Source organism: Gasterosteus aculeatus, chromosome X, assembly GCF_964276395.1.
Source record: "Gasterosteus aculeatus chromosome X, fGasAcu3.hap1.1, whole genome shotgun sequence".
Lineage (NCBI taxonomy): Eukaryota > Metazoa > Chordata > Actinopteri > Perciformes > Gasterosteidae > Gasterosteus > Gasterosteus aculeatus.
This window is the reverse complement of record NC_135698.1, coordinates 12,488,935-12,506,653: the sequence shown is the minus strand read 5'-3', so window position 1 is coordinate 12,506,653 and position 17,719 is coordinate 12,488,935. Positions and strand designations below refer to the sequence as shown.

General features: G+C 44.6%; 2 protein-coding genes across 4 annotated transcripts; both read right to left on the bottom strand.

Annotated features, from left to right (window-relative positions):
* Nucleotides 1-1,457: 1,457 nt before the first annotated feature.
* phlda2 (pleckstrin homology-like domain, family A, member 2) lies at nt 1,458-2,547 on the bottom strand. Of its 2 annotated transcripts, none has more exons than XR_013451153.1 (2): nt 1,902-2,547; nt 1,458-1,798 (listed from the first exon to the last, which is right to left on the bottom strand). XR_013451153.1 is itself a non-coding variant. In XM_040163793.2 (2 exons), the coding sequence occupies exon 1, from the start codon at nt 2,381-2,383 to the stop codon at nt 1,967-1,969; it is 417 nt and encodes a 138-aa protein (XP_040019727.1). In that variant the 5' UTR covers nt 2,384-2,539; the 3' UTR covers nt 1,458-1,798; nt 1,936-1,966. The 2 variants fall into 2 exon arrangements, 1 of the variants encoding a protein (XP_040019727.1); XM_040163793.2 differs by having other exon boundaries at nt 1,936-2,539.
* A 7,132-nt stretch (nt 2,548-9,679) lies between these two features.
* nap1l4a (nucleosome assembly protein 1-like 4a) lies at nt 9,680-17,365 on the bottom strand. Of its 2 annotated transcripts, XM_040163027.2 has the most exons (15): nt 17,263-17,365; nt 16,299-16,336; nt 15,909-15,981; nt 15,546-15,690; nt 15,084-15,170; nt 14,463-14,597; nt 14,311-14,382; nt 14,083-14,222; nt 13,802-13,947; nt 12,956-12,975; nt 12,727-12,846; nt 12,581-12,616; nt 12,425-12,472; nt 11,589-11,624; nt 9,680-11,190 (listed from the first exon to the last, which is right to left on the bottom strand). In XM_040163027.2, exons 2-14 carry the CDS (start codon nt 16,312-16,314, stop codon nt 11,619-11,621), a joined length of 1,044 nt encoding a protein of 347 aa, XP_040018961.2. In that variant the 5' UTR covers nt 16,315-16,336; nt 17,263-17,365; the 3' UTR covers nt 9,680-11,190; nt 11,589-11,618. The 2 variants fall into 2 exon arrangements, with proteins under 2 accessions (XP_040018961.2, XP_040018960.2); XM_040163026.2 differs by lacking the exon at nt 11,589-11,624.
* Between the last annotated feature and the right edge of the window lie 354 nt (nt 17,366-17,719).

Sequence of the window (17,719 nt, the reverse complement as noted above, 5' to 3'; positions counted from 1 at the left end):
GAATGTGGCTTGGTGCTGCGTCAGAGGATGTTTACACGGCCCCGAGCTCACCGAGGAAGACACGGCGTGTGCGTGAGGAAGTTAAGAACACAACCAGATGTCCGGTGGATTGTGACGTATTTCATCAGCTCATGATGCTTATAGTCACTTTAATGCTTAAACAAGAGCACTGGTTCCGTGTAAAATTGTTAACAAAATATCATCGACTGGTTACAAAGAAAGTGTGCTGCACTCAGGGGCCATGTGTGTGTGTGTGTGTGTGTGTACGCGTGTGTGACATTAAAGTGGTGCCAGTATTTTTAGCAAGGAGGCCCGCCCGCTCCGGTAATACTCCCCAGATCAGCCCGACCCTTTGATGCGTTCATCGTAGCGGGATCCCACTTCAAAGCTGCGCACACGGACGGGAGGAGCGTGACTCCACTGTACACTTCATTACTGCAGGCCAGGGATTCAGCTTTCTGGCACCTTTGACCTCTGGGCATTGGTGCTCATAGCACACATCCAGTCCACAAGGTCCATGACCAGAGGTGTCTATTTGCTGCAGAGAGATCACCTCTTTTCAAATGTCCACACAACCTTCAGGGAACATCAGAAAACCACTATCAGGTCACCTGGGTTCTTTATTCCCATTCACAGAAAACGTTTTTATTTTATTGCCTGTGCACGTGTTAGGCCACTTGTACGGCGTTTTACATACAAACAACCCTGGAGTTTAATGTTCGCTAATTTAACCAATAACAGACACTTTTATAGCTTAATTGCAGCCAACTCAGAATGACTTTTTCTTTCACTTCACTTTTATAACCTTAATTGCATTATAATACGGCCTTGAAAAACGGCTACCTGTACTATGACTAAAGCTGTGCTCGTTGGGTTGAGCAATAATTAAATAGGCGTGTCCTTTGTGTCACGTTACACTCACTGAAAAGCCTTTACGTCACGATGACATGACAGTCAAGTGGGCTTTGTGCGTTTTCTCTTCCTTGTAAAAGGAACAAGAGGCACCTGGTAGGACGCCGGAGAAGTCGTCACCCGGTTCAGCTTTTGTTGTACGCTCATAGCAACCAGCAGGAATCAAGGAGTAGGTGAAGTGGCGACCTTTAACCCAGACGCACCTGACACACCTCGGAAGCAGTTGAGGTGTGTTCAAAAAGTGTTCTTTCAAGTTCACCGGGATGCCGACTAAACGTGGTTATCGGCGATGACTCGGGTGACAAACCCTCCCAGTGACAATAAAGAGGCGCATTCCACCTGACAGCAGAAAGGAAAGGGGCTTTCCGGTCCTCCACTCCTTTTTTTTAAAGGGTGTCTCATTTGCTGAGAAATGCAGTTGGTGAAATGTGTTCTAGTGTCAAATATACAGTTACTCCATAAGGCTGTAATAAGATGCCTACAGACACCGATACGAAGAACACGAGGTTCTAGTTGTGACAACGAAAGTACAGGAGAGGGCAAAGTTCTGTTAAAAAATCATGAATATTTATTCAAATAAATACACTCAACGCACGTTGAAACAGTAAATAATTTAAACAACACCAGCTGTCTGCCAGTAACAACATATTCTGGAGACAAATAAATTAACATCATGGTTTTTTTAGGAGTCATTCCTCCCTGGAGATCAAACTTTACACAGTTTGGAAAATTTTCAAGAGTTCAGTCTGGTTTTGTGGAGCTTCTGAAACTCTCCTCAGATCGGTTGTCATCGCTCTCAGAGAGCGCAGTCCCGAACAATCCTTCATCTCCGGACCGGGTGACTTCGTCTTCCTTTTTGGTCCGCTTCTTATGGTCCATTTTGACACTATGGAGGACAACAGCAAAAAAACAACAACATTAGTCTCTGCGTTCGGACACAGCAAATGAGTTTCTCCTATTCACACACACACACACACACACACGCACACCGTGTTGGACACATGTGATGGAGGCCCCCCTCACCATATTAGGAGTGGTTTGGCCCCGCGGCGCGTCAGGGCGCCCTCGCCATGCGCCGCTCCTGCTGGCCGGGCGACGCGCCCTCGTTGTCCTGCCGCGTCTTAAAGTCCTCGATGGCCTTTCTGTTCTGGTAATCGATCAGAGCCATGGTGATCACCGCGTTCCAGCAGTTCTCCTCCCCGGGGCACCGGAAATCGATCTCCTTATTGTCCGTGGTGACGATGGTGAAATAGACGAACTTGCCGGTGCGCTCCACGCAGTCCACCTTCTTGATGGACTGCAGCTTGAGCTCCTTGCCCCGGTTGCGCTTCTGCGTGTCGCCGTAAATGTTGAGGCTGTCCGTGGTCAGGACGCACGTCTTCCTCCTCCAGAACTGGAGCAGGTTGTCGCTCCTTTTCTCCAGCTCGCCCTCCTTGAGCACCTGGCTGATCTCCGCCGCTGACATTTTCATTGTTTCACGTCGGGCTGGTTCGCGGACCCCCTGGGGTGAATTCCTCCGCTGTGTCGTCCGAGAGGAGGAGCCGCTTGGTAATCCAGAGTGGGGTTGTGAATGGACCAAGGTAGCGGAGGACTTTTTATAGCGTCCTCTGGCCTGAGCCCGCCCTCCTTCCCCGTGACGTCAGAGGACTTGGGAATGCAACAGTTGCCGGTGGAGTAATTCAAGGCTGCGTGTGTGGGCGGAAGCAGCGGGGGGGCCGTGGGGGGCAAGGGCAGAGGAAGTCCTAACGTGGAGCTAATCACGTATTAAAAATGTTAATTATTAATCCTACTGTGGTGATACATACACATATTTGCGCCCTCTGCAGTGAATGATTCGGTCTGAAGCGGTTAATGTGCTCATGCAGGAAATCAAAAAAACGGGAAACCTTTAATATAAATATCCGTTTTAGTGGAACTTTTGAATTCTATCGTTTTTTAATTTTAAGATAATACTTTACACAAAAGTTGTTTCCCTTAGTGGTATTTTATTTTTTATTTTTAAACACAATTCCTGTCCGTACATCTTAAGCTGCTGAAATACACCAAAACATTCCAGGAGCTGCTCGGTTTCAAGCAAATGATGTATTATGTAAAAAGCTACAAAATCAGGTTAGTTTAAATAATTATTTAGATACAGACTTGCTGTTTAAGTTATTGCTTCTAGAGTTAAATCCACACAAGAGCTCAGAGAAAAGCTACTCAGTGTTTAGATATTAAATATGAGCAACAAGGACTGAATTGGATTCTAAACTTTGTGTGATTTGCCAACTTAACATAATTATCATTATTATTGAGAAAAACAAAGCTTCTAAAAAAAACAACCAACATGTATAAACAGAATCCATCATATCTTTGGGACAGTTTGAACTGATAAACAGTTGATGCAGATTGTGTTTTAATAAAAAACATAATTTAATGAGTTGAGTAAACTCTTACACAACTCAGGTCAGAGGAAACTAAATGCAGTATCTGATATAGAATCCAAAATGTTAATGTGAATTCCATTTCAGTTAATAAAATGTATGTATTTGCATCACTGACAAAACCCTGATATAATGCGTTTAAAGAAGGAAATAAGGAGGAGAACCTCTCATGCCCTTTGCTCTCACATCTGCCACCTCCATGCTGAGCCTCAAGCCAGATCAAGTAATTATGCAAATAGACAGGTGATCCTATATTGGGATCGAACCACTCTGTGCCCACAGGGGTTAGAGAGGAAGGCGTCACCGCGGTGAATCACTTTTAAAAGCACGGCCGGCTGTCGGATGTGGCGGCTTTACGGATATCAAAGGAAAGGAAACCACATGTGTGTTCTGCGTCAAACGGCACGACTGCTTCTGTTTGGTGAAGAGGTGCACTTCACCACCGCTTTTTGTTTTAGGGGCTTTGCCCTTTGTTGCCTGGCAATACATGTGTGTGTGTGTGTGTATAAGTGTGTGCGTGTGTGTTCATGTGTAGGTTTTTGCGGTGGAGACTTGCAGACGTGCCCGGGCAGTGACTCAGTGTGTGTGCAGCGCCTTATTTTGGAGGAGTTTGCTTGCCAAAGGAGGGCTAGGTGTGTGTGTGTGTGTGTGTGTGTGTGTGTGTGTGTGTGTGTGTGTGTGTGTGTGTGTGTGTGTGTGTGTGTGTGTGTGAGAGAGGTGTGGATGACTATGTGGCGTCTGTATCCTCAGATCATCATATATTTTCCCTATAAAAAGGGTTGGAGATATACACAACAGTTGTGTTTGCACAAGCTGGAGTATAACTGAAAATATGCTAATTGGACAACTGAAGTCTGATGAAGCAGTGACGGCTAACATCATATTCCTTTAGGAAACCATCTGGGCAACTCTAACGGCAGCAGAACTTCAACGTGCCAACTGATTTCCTTGTTTTTCCAGCTCGTGAAGGCGAGCCACGGATGTCAGGAGGTGCAGTGTGGCAAAAATCAGTGTCCTCCAGTTCCCACCGTCTCGCCTTAGACAAAACAAAACCCCCAGAGAGACACACACAGGGACAGGAAGTGCGATAAGGTGGGTTTTGATTATAACAGGAGCTGATACACTGCGAGCTCCATAGCACATGGGAAACAAAATAAGTCCATGTCCGTCGTTCTTTTAGTCTTGTTTACCTCAGTGTGATGGAGGTTTTTTTTTAGCCACATGGGTGTGACGAGACAGCAGGTGGAAAGACCAGAAGGGCCCAAAGTTTGGTAGTCATGTTGGGGCATGAGGCTGTTGAATGTTTACTGTGAGTCACACACCTGAGACACCAAATTTAGTCAATTCCGTGAACCGTCCTGGAAGTCGCGTGTTAAGACTGAAAATCAGTCAGCAGACCATGTTTGAGTCTAATCTATTTCTTTCTATTCATGCAAGATTTAATAGAAATCACACAAAACATGACAGAGGAACTCTAATATAGTGTTACAGTCACTGAAAACAAGTCACTGTACATTTAAACAGGGTCTAAATTTGTAAGGATTTGATTCATTATATTAATTTGCCTGTTTAAACAAATGTTTTCCTAATTGTTGAGATCCAAAAATCACACCTGCAAGCAAACAGAGATATTTGAGTTTGTAACTCTACAAACTGCATTATCCAAGATTGGAAGCATTTAAATGACTCTACACATGTTGCAGCAGTTGCTCAAAGCTAACTCGGCTAACAGATCTAACCGTGCAAAACACGGCGGGCATATGAAGGTGTATTTGTGTCTTTATTACCAAAAAAAAAAAATATATATATATATATATATATATATATATATATTTTTTTTTATATATAGAAAAAAAATATAGTTTTTTTATAGAATATTTTGTGCACTGCAATAACTGAGGTTAAATGATTTGTTAGATTTGCATATGAACATTTTTGGCTGCAAATCTAAAACCACCTGTTTATGTCAACAAAGCGAAAAAACACACAAAGGGCTGCTAAGTTAGATATCATTTGTCTGTTTCCTAACGTAGCAAAAAGATGTTTCCTGCAACATGAATGTTCAGAATGTTAAATACAACCACTTTAAATACTAATAAATTGATTTATGGACACTCCAAAATGGCACTTGCACAATAATTATTCCTACAGTACGAGTCAAAAAGTTTCAGTTTTAGTCATTTAATTGAATGAAAAAGTGTGTCCAAACGTTTGACCAGGACTGTACACAAGTAAATGAACCTTGTGTTTTCTGTGTGCATGAACATCGCGTCGGTGTCCATCATGAAACGGCCTCAAACCGGGGACTATACATAGTCAGCCCAACAATGGGGAGCCGTATGGATGAGCTGGCTGTGATGAGCCGCTGACAAGCACAGAGCAGCTCGCAGGTAACAGCTGCACACTGTGACAAATTTATGACTTCGGCCTGTCTCTCTCTCTCACACACACACTCTGACACACACGCGCACGCACTAACACACACATCCTCTGACATGCCCTTTGGATGAGACTGTGGAGTTATTTGAGGCATTGTTCTGATAAGCCCTCTGTGTGTGTGTGCGTGGCCACACCAGCATTCAGCAGCGTGGGAAAAAGAACAAATGGCCTGTGAAGGCAGCTCTCAGTCAAACGCAGTTCTTTAGCAGGAAACGTATGTAGAACAATGACAAAAGTCCATCTGATGAGGAACTGGCCACTGTGTGAGTGTCACCAAAGACGGCCTCTAATCTACAAAAACCTGATGTCACAGCCGGCCTTTTAAGCAGAGATGGACGGACTATTAAATGTCCTTTAACTTAAACCCAAGCAGCAATAGAAGAATGTATGAATACTGTGCATACATGCATTGCGTTGACTCAACGTCTCTCAAAATGGCAGCGGCTGAGCCAGCGGTTGCAGCTAACAGCAAAAGTAGTGACAGCACTAACAATGTTACACTAAGAGGGTACCAGAGGCTCGCCGGCTGCGCTGCGTCGGTCAGCACGGGGCTATTAAATATAACCTTTATATGAGGGCGGTGCAGAGTGGAGGCACATTGTGTACCTGAGCGCATGTCATTTTTCCGAAGTACAGACCGGGAAATGCATTCAGTCACATTCCTTCGCTGGCCTTAATAGTCTGGTATGCGCTTCTAGAAGGATGTGCACAGGAGACGTTGTATTGTGTCAATGCGCCTTCAAACCCTGATCGTTGTTTCCCACAGTCATTAACACATACCTCATCACACAGGTGTGTAAAACCATGAAGCCGGTCCTCTTGCTTAACGCACACGCATGAGCTCCACGGAGCCACCGTGGTGAGAGTTATGAGATATTATCCAGCAGTACCAGAGCACCTCATACCTGCCAATTTGCAAGAAGAATGGCAGGTATGCAAACCTTCACGCTGCCGGGAATGTAACGTTCGCTCTGCATAGCTCCACTGCGGCTTACGGGTTAAACCTGAAGTCTTTTCGTTAAACCGAAACCAAGCCGTGGCCTCCGCCGCTGAGCCCGATGGTTTGACCTCTTTCAGGCCTGTGCTCTAGTGTTGCCCATTCAAAAGGTGAAGGTTTGTCCACCGCGTGAGGAGAGACCAAGTGGACCAACGGCTCAGATAATTCACACAAGGTCAAGAGAGAATAGATTCGCACCAATTTATGCAGTTGGGATTCAAGTCCAAGTTTGACTGGAGGTGTTCAAGTTACCAGAATCATTCAAATGAGTACTTTGAGTAACCCCAGGAACCTAATCAGAAATATGCAATACGTTATGGGGACGCCAACAATAACACAAATGTATGCAAAGCATGGCAGAGCATAAAGAGTTTACATATATTCAAACCATTCCTGGTATGATGGTCTCGCCTACGTAACGCAGTTCAGGTCTGAGGCGCCGCACCCAGTTCCCTGTTCATTCATTGTTCTAATTCATAAAACCCGACCAAGGTGCTCCGCTGTGATTGGGCGTGACGTTTGCTTTCCCACACATGATACCAGGCCGAGAGGTAACTGGTGATAATGCTGTGGACCCAATAAGATTAGCGTAAGATTAGCTTTTGTTTTATTGCCCACTGTTTACGGCTCGTCGTGTTAAGCACACGTAAATGTAAAAGATCAAAGTCGTCCGGGTTGGAGTCACTTTGTCGAAGCAGATTGTAAAGAGCTTTCTGATAAATTCAATAAATTGACTCACTTTTTTTCCTCTTTCCGGTCCCTCCTCAAAATGTGTAGACATCACAGTGAAACATGCTGCTTAAATAAATAAATTAGGATTCGATTGTGATTGAGCCAACAGCTGTCTAAACCCCTCCACATTTCCATCCCCCGACACCCACAACATTTTAAGATTTGAGAGTGGGTTTCACCTTGAGACGACGGAGATGTTGTGAGGCCCCCGCGGAAGTGTTAGTCACATCCTTGTTTGCTTTCATTGTTTGGAGGAGATTGTGCCTCCGCTCCCCTGGAAGCGCAGTGGCTTTCCTGGAGTTTTCCCATGAGGCCTCTGCAGCGTACGGGCATCACCAAAGTGATTGGCCTCTTGGATCACCGCTGTAGAGTAGCTAAGAAAAAAAGAGGAGAATATCTTAAGTTTTGGTTTTACTTCAAACATCCATCACATCGAAGACGCGATGGTCTCTTTGGTTTCAGCTCATTCAGCTCTGAAGCATGAAGCACCTCTCTATTCCCTTCCTCCTCTGGAACTCACATCTGGCTCACACCACTTCCGCCCGGAAGCAGGAGCCACACAAAAGACCCCACACAGACGAGCCTGTTCGCTCCCCCCGTCTCTCTCTCTCTCTCTCTCTCTCTGGCGTGCTCGTAAACACGTGCGGCACCTTGGAGCCGAGAGCGGGACGAGTGGGCGCAGCTGCGAGCTGGGAGGCGCGTCCGAAAGAAGGAGGCCGCGACCAAGCGCTTCCGCTGGGTGAGGATGGGAGACGAGGGCGGACGGCATCACTCGGGGATAATCGTCGCAGTCTAAATACTTTCCTTTGTTCCACCGCCGCGGCCATGCGCAAAAGCAGCCCGGATCATCTCCCCTTGAGTCCACCAAACCTGCTTTCTTCTGTGTGTGTGGGATGTTGATGCTTGTTCTCCGAGCATCCATCCATCCATCCGTCCATCCACACACACACACATAAAACGTGAGAGTACTTTGTTCACACTGGTCGCAAACAGCAGTTTCCCGGTGTCTTGATTCTCCGTGTTTTGACAAGGCCAAGTGAGCTTCTGAACAGCCGAGCCTAAGATCACTTTTAAATGTATAGTTTATCATTTTCTCCGTAAAGTGCACGTAACAAATCAGTTTGATACCACATAAATCAACTTTCATTGCAAACTGTAGGCTGTCTGGCTCCTTTATTTTTTTTACTTTTCCTTGACTGTTTCAGAAAGAACAGAAATGGGGTTTTCAGACACAATTGGACTCCTTGTCACACAGCGAGGCGACTCTCAACCCCCACGCAGCGGCCTCGGCATGAATGGTGGGTTGTTGTCAGTAAAGCAAAAACCCACAAAATGACGGAGTCAGTAGACTTCAGTCGGCCTGCATCACATTTCACGATCAAATAACCCTCGTGTTCACAGTGACCTTGTGCTAATCTTTTGTTTTCACAGTCACCTCTTTTCCCGTGATGATTGAGACGGAAAAAACACACACAGTTCGTAGGTGTTGCCGGACGGAGTCACGGGGATAAGAAAGCTGCGGCCCTACGTCCTTCGGGGCACTTGGGTTGCTAGGACACCGTGTCACCATCCTCCTCCTCCGTAGGCCTCGGAGCACTTAGCCATAACCTCCCACAATGCATCACAAGGATCTCTCAAGAGGGGCGAGCGTGCTTTCGCTATCCGCAAGACAGAATTCCAGACATTCCGATTGCCTGGCGTGATGTCGCTCAGGCGGTAAGTGAGTTCTTCCTGCTGGATGTCGCGGTGCTGCTATGCAGCGTGCTCAGGCTGCATCCGCACGCAGCTTCTCATTTGCAAATCATGGCCCGGGGGCCTCATAGTGAAGTCCATTCAGAGTAGCTGCTCAGTCACCCGGGGACACTTAGCCGAGCGCACAACGCATCAGTAGGACCGTCGAGCAGCTCCCCGGGTGACTGTTTAGCTGATGGCATTTTGACTTGTTCCGTTAGGTGCAGGTAACACTGCTTCAGGAGGATAGTGTCGTGCATAATGGATCACAGTCAGCTTCACTGGGACAACGTAAGATCAAAGAGAACGAAAAAGGATTAATCATACCAATAATTAAAAAAAATGTTGTGAAGACGGTTTTTTGATGATTCATTTACAACAAGCGGTTGCAGCTCTAAAGTCCTGCTAAGAACAAATGGTGACACACAAACGAAGGACACAAAAATCCATTTCCATGTTGCACAACTTTAATAGAATATTTTAACTAACTCTGTACAAATTGAAATGAAATATTGCGCGAGTAACAAATTGTGAATAAGAACCCGTTAAGGCCGTTGCTAGCACACGTTTCCGTGTGGTAGATTTGAAGATGTCAAGCGTGGCTCTGAAAGATCTGTCCGACAAGATCTACAATCATTCTTTTTAAAAAAAGAGACATGGGTTTGTTATTTCCGCTGGGACTGCAAATCGCTGACCAGGCAAAAAGCCATGAGGAGTATATAAAATACATTGGCAAAGCACTTCCATCTGTTTTCCACAAACATTCAACAGACTCATTGGACAATAACAGAAATATTTATATATTCTTTAACTGTAAATGCTGAATTAAGATTACGCTTTGTTAATAACTGGCGAACCCTTGAATAAAAGACGACGCTGTGTTTTTCTTTCATTTTGGAAACTGAATTTTCTTATGCTCTGAACATCGTGCACCGTCCATTCGCTGACTGGAAAATTACATTAGTTAACAACTAAATACATAATAACCAAAACAGGTTGCAGATGGACCGCTGTTTCTGCTTAAATGGGTCATATTTTAGGGAAATGTAACGTTTTCCAAACGTCTGGTTTTCATAAAACAATCCTATTATTCTCAAATACACAGAGTCAAAGAAGCATTTCAGGGGGTGACGGCTCAAACAGCGAAGAGCAATGGAGGTGTAACCACACACCTGTGGCATGGTGTTATTTAACGTTGTTCAGTAAATGCTTGTAAACCCAATAGACATGGGCAGAAATGAATTGAAATAAGCAGCATTACTGCATAACAATTCTTCAATGTTTGAAAAAGGAAAAAAATGAAATGACTCTGCAATAGTCAAGTTTTATTTATCTGCTACGCCCAAATAAAATGTGAGCCAATGAGAATGAGCCTATTACTGCAGATGGGCCTTTGAGACCCCCCCCCCCCCGAAATGCACCACTGACACCATAATAGTCCAATGACATACGCCAATGAACATTTTGAAAAAAGGAGGAAATGAAATTCAAAACGATATATTTAATGTCTCTTATAAAACACCATAACAAAAGAAACATTACGCCAGTGAAATATTAAGTCAAGACTTATTCAACAGTTTCCTGGTAAACTCAAACTTCTCTTGTTGGCATTAAAAAACCCTGAGTAACCAATTTATTTCCATGAAAACGTAGGCTGGGATCCATCTCTTTCTCTGAGGGTCTTGACCACCATACCAAAGACTATGATGATATGGTAATTTAATGAAACGGGGGGCGAGACGGGCGCAAGACGAAAGAAAAAAAGTCATGCACATGTTAAAAACAGTTGGGTTTGTCTTCTATTGCGTTCACATGAGTTCATAAAAGGGGGAGGCCTGCAAGGGGTGGGAGGACTTGCGGATTGGCTAAGAACTGATTCATCACACTGCAGGTCACCACCTCCCATGATCACCACGGTTACTGCTGTTTGCATTCGGCCGGCTGGGGCTGCTCTTTCTGTCGGGGGGTGGGGGGAGACACAGACACAGACCAGATTAGAAAACAAGACGGCAGAGAGCCAATTACGCCACTGGGCATTAACCAGCAGCTAGATGATGCTAAGAAGAAGGGAGACGTTAGAGAACGAAAGCACCTCGTTTGCTACAGCAAAGGGTATAATGTTAAAAACCTGTGGGATGGCGGTGGGGGGGGTTACAGGATGAAACATGGTAACTATGTACAGAGCAACGACAGGACAGGGAGAATAGAAAGAGTCTACCAGAGATGTGAGTTGAGGGACCTAAACACTTGGGACTACTGGAAGACTCCAGGACGTAGTGAGAGAAGAATGACAGACCAGAGCCAACGGACCAGACAGTGATTAGTGTGGGACGCCATCCCTACTGCTCCCTTACCTAGAAATTGCATTGGGTGAGAATGAGTGATTATGCCTGTAATGGAGGGGAATCCAGGGGAGGGAGAGACAACAATATTCACAAGTTTAATGGTCACAGTCACAAACGACATAGTGAAACATTGATGAATCTGGTGAATGAGCAAAAGGAATAGCTGCTGAGCAGACATTGGGCGCCACGAGCGGAAAAAGCCCATTCAGACAAAGCAGCGTTGTTGGTCCGTCGTGCTAAAGCTGCTTGCAGGCCACATTATGCACGTACTTGCTTATCAGACCGGGACATCTCATAATGGAGCACGGTCCTCTCGGCCCGACTAAACCACTGAATAAATGGCTTCACTGAACGTCATTACATAAGAATGTGTAGGCAATGTAAGTGAATGAACACCCTGCCATCCCCGTTTCAATGTATCCGTCTTCATTTGATTTCTTTCCTCTTTACAATGCTGGTTTGTCAAAATGCTGAACGTCTCGGCCTAATGGCATTAAGTTGCTGCTGCGTTCTCACCGCGGTATAATTCAACATGAGGCTCGCAGTCACATTCCTGTTAAACCGCTCGGACCAAATTCACCGTTAGTCGGTTCCTCTGGTGCTTTTCAAAAGTTTACCCGTCTGATAAAAAGACGTGGTGCAATTCTCTGTGCGCCACGTTTTGAGCTACACGACACACGGCCCCACCGACCTGCGCCCCCCAGAGGAATTACCACACGCTTCCTCGGACCACAGCACTGCCTTGTTTCAGGGGATTTTACAACACTCTCGGTTTAAAGAGCTACACAATTAGCACCACCATCAACGACACAATATTAGTAAAAAGAGAAGGAATATAGACTGACCTTGGGCTCCAACTCTCCGTCGTCATCATCATCCTCATCATCTTGCTCCTGAGATACAGACAAGAATTAGAATAAGATTTAAAATTTATACATGGGCTGCTGCTAATATCATTCGGATTATTATGTGGTTTAGCGGGGATGTTTATGCTGGCACACCTCTTCATCTCCCTCCTCCAGCTCCTCCTCATCGAACTGCGTGAAAGAAAAACAAAAGGTTTAGCTTATTTGCCCTTTCCCAGTTTGCAAACATCTCGTGTTGAAGCTTTTTCGGTGTTCGGGTGTGTTTGAGGAGCCAAACTCACGCTCTCGTCATCTTCCAGGGCCTCTCCTGTGAAATACAGCACCGCTCTGGGAACTATTCGCTCGCGGAAGAAATGCCCAATCTCAAAGTCTTGAGCTAGGGTGAACTCAGAATCTTCATCCTAGAAAACAGAGATACCCCTCTAACGGTTACAAATCCAATGCACACGTGGTAATGAAGAGGACACAACGCGGGGGGGATTTGATGAAGAACAAGCTAAATTGACTTACCATCTCTCCATCTGGTGAAGCTGAAAGGCAAAGGACACATCATTATAAGAAGCACCCGAACGCACGGCTCTACAAGCAATTAGAGGGCACTTAAACCCACCGCGAAAGGTGATGATGAAATTGGATAAATGCTAAAAGGCACATTCATTTAAAATGATCACTCATGTTAGTCATCTTTCACAGGGCGGCTCGACGGATTTCACAGACTCAATCAACATCCAAAAGCTCATTAAAGGCAACAACCGTGGTTATCACCAGAGACATCCCACCGCGAGGTCACGTCCTCCACAGAAGGTGACTTAACAAACAGTTGCGCTCCACCACCCTGGCAATAAACTGAGTGCCCCTTCTTCCAACAATACTGAAATGGTGGAAATGGCTTTGATAGTCTTAAAATAGTAGATAGAAATCATCTATATAGTCTAACATGTACTATTTACACACATCTATGCACCGCACAGCTCTCAAATGTGGTAATAATGGTAAAACCAGTTCCATTGAGGGCGGCTTCATGTTCACAGTTGAATATGCCAAATGTACCGCGCACGCACACACGCAGCAGAGTGACTGCACAGTCACACAGGTTTGGGCGTCTGCCGCCACCTGCTGCTGGATTCAGCTCAATGCAGTGACGTTGGTGAAACCCATTCGTCGTACAAGAGAGATGTCGCCACACCGCTTGCAGATAAAGACGGCCATGTTGACTGTCAAGCAACTGTATTTGTGTGGGTTACAGCGGCTGTTCAAGGAACCGGCGTACACAGCTAACAGAGCTTTGTTTAACGAGTAGCGGTCAAGAGAAATATGTCCAAGTCTCGTGTGCATTCATTTCTGTGTGTTGCTCACCTTTCACCGGGTTAAAGAAGTTGAAGAAAGAGTCGTTGGGGACCTGCTTGGTGACGGTGCGGACAGTGCCACGGCCTTTATGCTTCTGCTTCTTCTTTATAGTTTTCACCGTCACATCCTTCCCTTTGTGCCAGTCTATCAGACAGCTAGAGAGAGATGTTCAACTCCGTGAGATGCAGCAGGAAATGAAGGCCCAAACAGGATAAAAAGTAGCGAGTGATTGAAATATTTTACAAAGCAGCCTCAACATCGTGTATATGTTCATGTGCCCCGTTGCTTACCCTTCACAGTCAATGATCTCTGGCCCCTCAAAGGAGAACGGCTCCGAGGCATCGGGTTCCGACTTCATTTTGTAGACTTTAGTGAGGACTGCATTGTTGAAGTAACCATTGGACTCAAAGTGGAACTCTAATGTGAAACTCTAAGATGGAAGACCAAGGGAGAGACAATGTCAACTTCATCCAATACATCAACTAGGAATAACATCAAGTCATTGCTACGAAACTGACCATTGGTTGTCCTGGCTCAGAAAATTTGACTTGAATATCTTTCAGGTGCTTTAGGATGGGCTCATCGTGTTCCTGGTGGTAGATAAACAGTCAGATGACTTATGAAAACGGGGAGAAATAGGTTAACGTGGGTGTAAATCAATTAAACATACCTGCAGCATGTCACTGAGCATGTCAACACTCCTGAATATGGTGAGCCAAAACTCCGGGATCCCTTTTGGATCCTCCCTGGGCACGGCTTCCTCTTTCTTTGCATCCTCAATAGCCGCTTTTTCCTTTACTTCCTCCTACAGGAAGAGGGCAGAGCACTTATCAAAATGCACTTATCAAATTAACTGATGAAACTTTTGAAACGGGGTTTCTAAAGCTTGAGGCAAATTAGATTTGAGACTTTGCAATGCAACTCAAAATGAAATTGACCTCTACGGCCCAAATTGGAGGGACGAAAACATGGAAATGACTCTCCGGTTTGACTGCAGTTTTGCGTTTCTTAGGATGAGTTGGGTGTTTTCCCTCATTGGAACAGGGGGGATTGAGAGAGATCTTTTGCATTTCAGCCAGAGTTAGTTAGCCATCAGGATTCTCATTTACATTCATACCACATTTTTCACAATCCTGTTTCCTTTTTCGACAATTTCAGCAGCCTTCAAGAATAATTTATGAGATTCACACAACCGGTGTTGGTATATTTTGTGTGGAAAGCCAGAAGCAGTACGATTTTTCATAAGTGACCAGGATTACAAGACAAACAGCTCTATCAACTCTGTACTTACAGCAAGCTCCTCCTCTTCCTCCCGCTCACTGTGCCACTCACACTCCTCCTCTGTGGGTTCCACTGTTCCTGTGACAAAATCTCTTCTCTGTGACACAAAAGCATTATGGAGAAGTAAATCACTTTAGAGAATCATTTGAGGATATTAGCATCACACACAGCTTGAAAGAGTTCTTGTAACTAGCTATGGAAATAGTCATGACTGATAAAAGTACAGATGACTACTCGTTGTTGCAGTTTTTAATTTAGCACCAGGATACATTCTTGCTGACGTAACCACCCATTAGTGCAGGAGACAGTTTGATTATTAGATATTTAGCCTCCTAACAAAAAAATAGGCATTGTTACTCTATTTTAGCTTTTGCGCTGTTGGAACATCCAAAAAACCGGAACAGAAAATGCAAGATATCTGGTGTTACAGTCAAGCAAAGTAGTATTTTAAAAAAAGCTTTATTAAGTGTACCTTATCAAACAGTGGCTGATAGAGGGCAGCATACTTTCTCTCCAGCTCATGGACCTCCTCGTAGAACTTAGCCTCTATGTTGGCACACTGCACCTGTAGCCTTTTCAAGGCGTGCACTCTCCTCTTTACTACTTTGGGAAGCATGCTATGAGAGAAGAGAAACATGACAAATGACCCAACCCTAAAAACAATTATACGGTTTGACGTGTTAAGATTAGACGCATAATCGGTTACCATTTTGCACTGTTGCCATCCTAAATAGAAGACCAGCTGTGAACACTAGCATATTACGTTGCGAAACCCTTTGAATTTGGACATTTGATCTTAAATTACACAAACATAGCATGAAACATCTGCACTGACCTTTCCAAAAAGTGGGGGCCGACTGGTCTGTCAACTTGCCCACCTGGATTTTGCATCCCTTGTTCCCCTTTACCTGCCAATGAAGATCATAGTTGCAGGTTAATTATCATAACAATTTTTTTATTGACAAGAGTTAATTCATAATGCCTAAATGCTTTAAATGATGCTTACTATACACTAACCAATATTACACAACCCATTACAATAGCACGCAAACATATAACGTTACTTTACGGTTAAATTATTTACATAGTGATCTTGTCTAAACTTGCATATGTTGATAAAACCTTTTCTATGTCATAAATAATTTCACAAATATCAGCTTATACTAAACAGAAAACTTGATATACAATAGAGTATGGAAAAGTTCACTTAAATAACTATCTTTACCTTTGATGGCGTCCATTACCAAGTGGCAGCTTCTTCCTCTAATGGAAACAGTTCAATTGTAAGTTAGAAGCAAATACAAAAAGTGACGTGGGGTCATTCGTTGTTTGATAGCGAGCGCTTTCTTCTACATGCGGGACGCTTGACAATATAACATTTGCACAAAAACAGTCAGGGCTCAAAATTATTTCACTTTCCTCAGACACTGAGACTAAGATACTTCAGATTACAGCGACAGAGACCGGCTGAGCTAACGGCAACTGATCAACAGCATCACCGGTGTTGAGCAAGAGCCGGCCGATGACGCATTGACATGCTAACGGCAGCTGGGCTAGGACATGACAACCAAAGTTAGCACCTCTTCCTTTCACGATGGACAAAATGATTATGACGAACTGTGACAGCTATGCGAGACCAATGATCAAATCATTATCAAACGAGTCTACGCGATTAGGGCAGAATACTAACAAACCAAATGTTAATAACACTAGTATGGGCGGTGCCACAAATCTGACAGCAGCTAACGGGGCTAGCCAGCTAGCAAGCAAGAACCCAACCATCGTGCCGTGAACAATGCTTTAGCTAACGTTAACACAAGTGCAAAAGGTAACCACTTTAAGGTTCCAATATCCTTTTATCAACTATTTGCGCACGGCAATGGTGATGCTGATGATGTGCGCCAACTAATTAGGGAGGCAACAACGCCATTATGTAGAGAAAACCCGCCCGTAAATAGCAGTAAATTACGGCTAGTAGCCTAATGCTAGCTGCATAGACAAGCTAATATCAGCTAACGCTGGCTCACGGGTTAATAAAAGTGTGAGAACAAATTGTCTTTCGGGCAGCACACCGCCAGCACGTCACATTAGCGAGACAACTCCACGCGTGACCACCTCGTGACCTAACACGGCCGAAAATGCGTGTTTAAAGGAACGCCTGTGTTTACCAACTGTATTAGCAATCTTACCTCTAGCTGAGCGGAGTCTAAGCTAGTCGCCTCGCTCACGCGTCTTCTCTTCGACCCCCGCGCACGAGGAACACGCACGCGCCCAGCATCCTGGATTCTCATTGGCCGGCCGTTGAAGGAGGGCATTGTGCTGCATTCAAAATGCTGCGGAAATCTCACCATTTACTCAATTAAACAGACAAATGAAGGATAAACAATCATCGTTGAAACAAAATATTTCAAATTTCAAAGCCTTTGCGAGACAAAATAACAGATATACAGTATTGTCTCTAATTTATATGCCTATTTCACCATTCTTTATGGTTTCTTTTCCTCTCTTCATAGCGATACGTGCAAGTGCCTTGGTTAAATATGTGAACTACAAAAGTACAAATGAGTTTTTTTCAGTATGTTTTCGTGAAATTAAAGTGCAGATAAAAAGCAAAAGGTGTGAGGTGGCTTGCAGGCCAGGGGGGAA

Coding starts and splice junctions, on each gene's coding strand:
- nap1l4a (XM_040163026.2), bottom strand. Junction 14,383..14,462: donor TGCTCAGTGACATGCTGCAG/GTATGTTTAATT, acceptor ATCTACCACCAG/GAACACGATGAGCCCATCCT. Junction 13,948..14,082: donor GAGATCATTGACTGTGAAGG/GTAAGCAACGGG, acceptor ATCTCTCTCTAG/CTGTCTGATAGACTGGCACA.
- phlda2 (XM_040163793.2), bottom strand. CDS start 2,383: ATGAAAATGTCAGCGGCGGAGATCAGCCAGGTGCTCAAGGAGGGCGAG.